At 40.1% G+C, this 8,039-nt stretch overlaps 1 protein-coding gene across 8 annotated transcripts in view; it reads left to right on the forward strand.

The window, feature by feature from the left end:
- LOC116039871 (nuclear factor 1 B-type) overlaps window positions 1-7,317 on the forward strand; it is a 67,140-nt gene extending 59,823 nt beyond the window's left edge. For all 8 annotated transcript variants that reach the window (XM_031284950.2, XM_031284951.2, XM_031284952.2 and 5 more), the window contains one exon: window positions 1,310-7,317. In XM_031284950.2, coding sequence (XP_031140810.1) covers window positions 1,310-1,442 — 133 coding nt within the window. In that variant the 3' untranslated portion in view covers window positions 1,443-7,317. The remainder of the gene's footprint in view (window positions 1-1,309) is intronic.
- The last annotated feature ends 722 nt before the right edge of the window (window positions 7,318-8,039 follow it).

Raw genomic sequence — 8,039 nt, forward strand, 5'->3', positions numbered from 1 at the left:
GAGGATGGGCTGGACAGGAGAAAAAAAAAACTGCTAGAGAGGATTAGCCTTGAGGTTGTTGTTAACTCTTTGCACACTCAAACACAACCTAAAACTTGAGTGATGTTTGTTTTTATTTTTGAATACATCTTCTCCTCTCTGTCTTTCTGTCTTTCAAAGCTCATTAAAGAGTCTGACTCTTTTAGGACACGAGGTGAATTGAATTTGCACTTCCATTGTTTCAAGTGAAAGAGCAGTGACTGGTGATTTGTATAAAATGCAGACTGGTTGATCTGTGGCTTTCATGAACGCAGACGTTGTTGTCAAATCGTGAAGCTTCACAAAGAATCACGTCTGTGTTCCACTTCTGCAAACCAGCATCTTCAAACTTTAGCCTTGGCTTTTTTTCTTTTTGTTCCTTGTGAAAACAACTCTCGTCCTTGTCATCCGTCTTCTCTCTTCTCCCCAAACATTTCTTCTTGTCCACTTTTTTCTCCACATTTTTTTCTCACTTATTGCCCCACCGTCATTCTTCTTCCCCCGCTCTTAAAAAAAGTTACTTATTGGTGAAACGGGTAGAAAATGTGCGACACAGGTATTCTCCGACTTTACCGGGGGTGATGTGAGAGGAGGGAGGGTGTTAGATGAGTGCACACTGGGGGCCTTTGGAGGGAGAAGGGTGGGGAAGGGGGGCTAATTATCTGACATCTACGTAGCACAGCACCCCACGGGAACAACGTGCTGTTTGTTCCCGCTCGCGTTTTCAGTTAGCAACGTTGCTCCCCAGGAACAATCACTGTGTTGTTTTGCCATTAGCGTGAGATGAATAGGGATGGGACAGCTTTGTGTAGGAACCCCCACCACACTTTTTACCCACAACCCCTCCTCCCCTCCTCCACCTCCACCACCAATCACACTCTCCCCCTCATGCTTTTCTATACTGCCATCAATGCAGAGAAGCGCCTCTCACACACCATGTCCTTCACTGGGAATCAAGTGGAATCACCTCCGCTTAGATGAATGAGCTAGTGCTGCCATTTTTCTTTTTGTTTACCCCTCTCTGTCTGAACACATTAAAAAAATAAGACCTTGAACCTTGATGACTGTCAGCAGAGCAGTGATGCTGGTTGATCAGGATAATTGAAAGAAAGAATCTGATTTTGACTGCATGCTGCACAAACAAGTTAATGGCATGTGACTAATCTCTCCGTCTCTCTCTGTGTCTTTTCTTTCTCTCTCTCTCTCTCTCTCTCTCTCTCTCACTCTCTCTCTCTCTCTCTCTCTCTCTCTCTCTCTCTCTCTCTCTCTCTGTCTCTCTCTCTCTCTACAGTCCTGGTACCTGGGCGAGCTTAGTTCCATTCCAAGTGTCGAACGGGACTCCGATTCTGCCAACAAATGTCCACCAGAACTACAGCATAAACATCATTGGTGAGCCCCTGGTCCCCGCGGAGACAGGGAACTGAACACACAGAGGCCGGATGACCCCAGGGTGGATGCGTGGTTGGGGGTGTTGGTGGTACACAGCTTAACACTACAGGTGTCCACAGCCATGAATGAAACCAGCAAAGCAGCATGAGCTGCACAATCGTCCCCTAATTCCCAGTCTCGCCCCTTCCATATCTCTCTCTCTCTCTCTCTCTCTCCCCCCCTCCCCCACAGCCTCCCCACTCCCGTCCTTCCCCACGAAGGACACTGGCCGTGAAGTGAAGACGAGGGTTTGTACGCAGGAAAGAAAAAAAGAAAACGCGTCAGGTCTGCTGTCTCCTCGCCCCGCCCACACATCCACCAGCCACCAGCCAGTTGTTGTGTTTGCAGAACTTTTCAATCCCATTCAAATACTGTGATGTATAGATGCCTTAATGTGTTATTGCATGACACTCTAGTCTCTTAGCGGCAATTCCTACTATTTTTCCATGTTGGGGGAAGTTGTAAAATCTTGATTTACACACACACACACACACACACACACACACAAGTGAAGAGGTCTGCGTATCGACAACCTCTGCCTGGTGGACTCTAAGCTCTCCAATCAGACCTCTTGAAAAGAGGTTTTCATAGGAACAAAAAATTGTGAATTCAGAGTGTTACTTCTTCAGTTTGATTTCAGTTTACTGTGATACGACTCTTTGTTCAGAAAATGTGTTGACTGTGTTTATTCTTTTCTGCTACTTACTACAAGAATTAACGTACATACTTAAAGTAAGAGTTGAGAACTCTTGATGCGGTTTTCAAAAAACACTAAATGTTTGGCTTGAAATACGACCCCTCATTTAAAAAAAAAAAAATTGCAACTCCTTTACAAAAGGATTTAAAAAAGACGGAGAAATAGAAAATCTTGATACAGGCAAGTGCAATTCTTTGAAGGGAAGCTATCAGTCTGTCAGCCCTAAGACTCTAAAGGAAGGGGGATAAATATTAAATGGATTTATGGGTGAAATGTTTAAGAAAAAAACATTTGAATTTGATTTCAGTCACATATCCGTCTTCTCCCATGAGAAAAAAAATCATCAAGCGTGAAAGGCAGTTGAAGGCAAGCACTAAGCTACCTGTGCAGCGCTGAGTAAAACCAGCACTTCTTTTGAGCCCTTCCCATCATTATGGGGAGTTTTTTTTTAATTTATTTTGGGGGGGGGGGGGAATAATCGAACATAAGTAAAGGAATGAAACACACATAGTGTGTAAATAAATGGCATTTAATTTTTTATAAATGTTCACGATAAGATCAAGACCATATGCATTTGGCCATCAGCTTCTAAAGCTTATGTTTACAAAAATTATATATGGAATGCAAAGTGTTAATCCATGGAAATGTATAATTCATGCAAATATACAGTCGGCTTATGTGTAAAGCTACAGTGTGCAAGGTTAACTCCATAGTGGAAGAGGTTGAAAACTGAAATTATGAATCCAGGTGGTGGCAAATCCCTGAAATCTCGAATTGTGCACGGCATGTTCATAGCCATTGCCTCTCCAGTCCAGACATATTTATACAAGGAAAATCTCTCCAATACTATTAATTTGCACGATGACATATAGTCCACATTACGTGCCTTGCCTTTGAATATAGAGACATCACTACACTTGTTTTTGCTGCATTTATCATTATAGAAAAAAAAAAATTAACAGAATTGTTTTGTACTCTGAATGAAATTGTTGATTTTTAACTTCATGTACTACTCTATCTCACAGTTACATTGCATATCAAGGCTGTGTATAGTTGCCGTTTTAAAGTTTGTAATCAACCAGCAGTTTTTTTTTTTCTCTCAGTATTTTTGGTGGTTTATCTAATAACCTGTCATCTTTTGTTTTTCTTATTTTTCAATGCTCATTTTGTTCATCTTCCAATTACTATTGTGGAGGGTGGAATTCAGAATTATGAAAATTATGCAATACCAAGTTTTGCCTATGTAGGTAGTGCTTATAGATGCGTCAATTATTAGAGGCTAGTTTGGAGATAGACAATATTGTAATGCATTTATTTTGTTGATATCGTTGTTTGTCGTTGTTGTTGTTGATGATGTTGTTGTTGTTGTGGGTGTTTTCCTTTTTTATTGACCAAAGTGGGGACTGCTTTCTATGCAGTGTATGACAAGGTCTTTTTTTTTTTTCTTTAGCATATAGGCCTACCGAATGATGGTGTTCCAGTGTATTTTGAATTTGGGAGTTTTAGGGGGAGGGGCGGTATTTTTCTAGAAGTACTTATAAAAAAAAAAAAAAATGCACCCTTGGTCCTTCTACGGCTGCAAAGTCACTGATTGGTCTACTGTGACTCTTACTTTCAACTTTCCACCTGGGGTGCTAGCATGTGTTCTCGAAGGAGCTCATTTTTCACAGGAGAGACGGCTTGGCTTGAGTATGACAATCATTTTAAGAAATCATTTTGCGTAGAATCCCATTGTCTCATAGATCCCTTAAAGCTGCAACTGACGGCGGATACTGTTGCACGCTCCAATCCAATACTACGCCGTGCTATTCTACGTCACCGAATGCAATTCCCAAGTAGATGCCTTAAACACATCAGTGAAGTGGCCTGTGACCTGCGCAACAATCACACACCGACTAATGCTAGTGAGACCTGTCCAAATCAGTTCCAGACAGGCTCAAGCAAGCCTTTAGAAAGTATTTTATGAGTAGTAGATTTGTATAAATGTATATACGATATGCACATATGTCAATTCCTGAGAAACCTCCCCAGCGGAGAGCCCAGTAGAGTATGTCAAAGCAAATATTGGAACCACAGAAGCTTGGTGTTTTCCAGTGGCCCAGTAGAAGCATAAATAGAATCCACTAGAAGAAAAATGTAGCACTTAACTAGCACATAGGCAATCGCCTGCTCCCCCGTACAGTGTTTTGAACCTAGTCTTAAACTAAATCTCTCAGGCGTATTACAGGGCATTATTTATATCAATCATTATCTTACCATATAAAAAACTAAAGTACTTTTCTCACCAGAGAGAGCAGCGCCTCCGATGCTGCTATGACACCTTTTGCACTCTTTCCCTACAATCGTGAAAGAAGAAATGTTCCCCTCGGAGAGACGGTACCACTGGTAGATCTCCACCAGTAGTAAGCAGAGGGCTAACAAGCAGAAAACGTTTTTAAAATAATCCTCAAGTCAAGCTCAATCTCTCCGTCTTCACCCAGATTTCTTATGCAGGAAAAAATTTAAAAAGTCACCCCGTTTTATGTGCACTGTTCTGTCTTTTGTTGTTGTTTTATTCTCTTTTTTTTTTTTTTAAAGATAAACTATAAGTGCTTTGCAGCCTTTGGCCATTGGAGACCCCACTGACGTGCATTGTCCCCAGGTGTGTGTTTGTGAGTGGGTGTGTGTTAGCCTGTGTGTGTGATAAAAATGTGTCAGGGTCACTGTGCTGTTGGTGTTTATTTGAATAGGAGACTGTACATAAAGGTAAATATCCTGATTGCGTCGATAGCAGTAGCCCGTGGGGTTGAACTCTGCTTTGGCAGCTTGAGTGTTCGTGTGCATGTGCGCGCGCGTGTGTGTGACTTTGTGAGCTGGATGTGTGATAGAGTGCCTCTGACACTACACAACGAGAGAAGATGAGGGTCTTTCTATTGAAAAAAAAAGGAAAAAAAAGCCTGCCGTAGGACAGGAGTTTGTACACTGTAAACTTTCTCAAGAGTTCTCCTCTTAAGCCCTTATTTGTAAATCTTCAATTCTGGGGAAAAATAAGTCAGTTCCATTTTAGGAAAAAAAAAATAGCAAATTGAATTCGGGTTTTTGTTTTGGAGGCTGGATTTGAGTTACAACTCACACACAGGTTTTCCCGATAAGTAGAATCTAAAGTGTTTTCATCCGTTGTATTCCTGTATGTAAAGTAAAAAAAGGGGGGGAAATATTCTATACAAATCCATAAATATAAATAAACAACAACAATGAAGGTTTTTTTTAATTATTATTAATATTATTATTTCTGATCTTGGTTAGTGCTTAGATATTTCCATTTGGGAAACACTTCATGAATATTTGAATTGTTGTTTTTTCATTAGTGTGGCCATAGCGAGTGTGATGTGATTTATCTCAATTTTTCTTTTTGCAAATGGGTGTGAATTCTTGTCCAACAAGATCTTGGTGTGAGTGTGTTTCTTGTGTAGCAGCTGGGAGGTGACGTCACTTAACCAGTAGAAAAGGCCCCAGATTGCACCTGACCTTAAGCGAGAAGCAGGATAAAATCTGCAGTAAAAAAAACGTCCTCGATGAATCTTTCAGATAGTTTCGTTTTTTGTTTTGTTTTTTTCAGAGGACATGTTGCAAGACGACATAGATCAGATCCGACCGGCCAACGTTGAGCCGTCTAATTTGTTTGTGTGCAGACGACGCTCTTAAATATCTCTTTAACGATCGGTAACAACATCTAGGCATCACTCATTTTGCACATTCCACATGCTGTCTATGCCTGATGTGATGTAGGAAAAACGCTTCATTCACGCCACAAACAAACATTAACTGCAGGTGCTTCAGAATAGGGTACTGTACCTTCCGTGCTCATAATAGTTAAGTGTATTTAGGTATGGTTACATATTACTATTGCTACGCAGGGTGTGAATGTAGCCTGTCAGAAAGCTCTTGAAACTTTATGTTCCACCCATCAGAAAGAGCCGTATTTAAGGAAGATGTTGACACTTACAACAACCTTATTTTAGGAAGTATTTTGGCATTGATCGCTGCGATCATCGAGAAACAGGACAACTTTATGCAAGGAGGACCTCTGGCACTCATGCAATATGTGTGATTTTCCTTTAAACTGAATGTCACGCACTCTTGTAGGGACTGAGAGGGCGTATACGTGCAGATTAAAACTTCATTTTCATCTTACATGAGCAATACACACCTTCCATACGTTGGCTAGCTGCTAGTCACTTGGCATCAGGTCTCTATAAAACATGAAAACCAGCATTTTTACAGGATGTAACATTCACCAAAAGAAGACAAAAAGATAGCAATGCAGTGCCTGTTCAAGCTGTCCAAGTGTCTATTGTATATAATTGTAAAATGTGATAGACTTACTTTCATATGTGACAAGAAAAAACACCATCACACAGAACAGAATGTGGCAAACTCATCTAGAAATATGCTCTTTATTACTTCTTTTGATGTTTTCGCTTTGTTTTTTGTTTTTGCAATTTATTAATTATGTCAGCACACAATGCCCACATCGAGCTTGTTCAAAAAAAAAGTTTTGCCAGGAGGGGTGGGGGGTGGGGGGGCAGTGAACAGCTAAAATAATGTCTTTTCTTAAGAGTACTCACCAGTTTTTCTCTGCAGGGCTGATTTATTTTTGGGTCTTGTGGCACTTTTACTTCCCTCTGCACGCACATTTCTACTTCATGAATCATGGTGGAATTATATATAATGAACAACAACAACAACACCAACAAAACAATATGTAAACAGTCTCCAGTAGTGATCGTAGTTACACTGCAAGTGTGTGCAAAGGTCTATGTATGTATCTGAATGTACGTTTTAGAGGACTTTTTGGAAATCTTTTTTGTTTTTTTATCTTTTCATTGACAGTTTAGGAGCCACAGGTGTCCATTGTGAACTGTATAGCGAAGGCCTTGATATCCCTTCTTTTATTGATTTTAGAAATGCCGAGCATTAGGCGATGCCTTCCAGCTGGTTACATTTGGTGCAGGGGCTAAAATTGCCACAAGATTAAAATCAGTGTAAATAAAGGCTCAACTTTTTGTGATTGTTACTGTTATATCCAGCCTATACTGCTAGCAGCTGTTTTTACTGCAGTCAATTACTGGAAGTGGATATATTTCCTATGCAAAACTGTTTAAACAATAAAATGAGCTATGCTACAAAAAGGACTTTTTTGTTATGGCTCTTTCTTGTGTTTGTTTTATTATATTTGATTTTGAATGATTGCAATTTGAGATTTACATATCAAAGTTCCTGTTAGAGGTCTGACTGTTTGATAAACAGGTAAACTGCCACATTTCTGTATTCGAGCCAGTTGCCAGTTGGCTAGAAATTTGAAATCCAAAAAGCATTGAGTTGTTCTTTGTAATTCAGGGACTGTATAAAAATGACTTGGGTGGAGACAATGTCAGAGAAAGGGATGGGTCATGGGCGATTTTAGACCCCTTTTTAGGGGGGCTCAAGCCTAACCCTAACCCTAAATTTCATCTCAGCCACCCCAAATTGTTTTTTTCAAAATAATTTTTTTTCATCAATTTTGGTGCTTGAAGTGAGAGTTTGTGAACTTGTCTGTTAGTGACAGAGGACAAACAATTACAGGTTTAAAGTGCTTGAAACAGGTTTAATATCCTGTGTCGCTGTCGCCGATGCTATGCACCTGTAACCAAGTCAAGGAAAGGGTCAACAGAAATTAATTAATAAAAAATATTACTGTGACTTATAAAATGTCAGGTTTAGTTCTATCATAGTGTCAAAAAAACGTTAGCTGACGTTGTTGTTCAGTAGCTAGCTCAGAGATTATCGGCTAATGAATTACTTACTTACTTACTACTTAACTGATTTAGGGGTTAACACTGTTGCACGCACACTATATCCCTAAATGTGTTTTTTG

Source organism: Sander lucioperca, chromosome 17, assembly GCF_008315115.2.
Source record: "Sander lucioperca isolate FBNREF2018 chromosome 17, SLUC_FBN_1.2, whole genome shotgun sequence".
Classification (NCBI taxonomy): Eukaryota; Metazoa; Chordata; class Actinopteri; order Perciformes; family Percidae; genus Sander; species Sander lucioperca.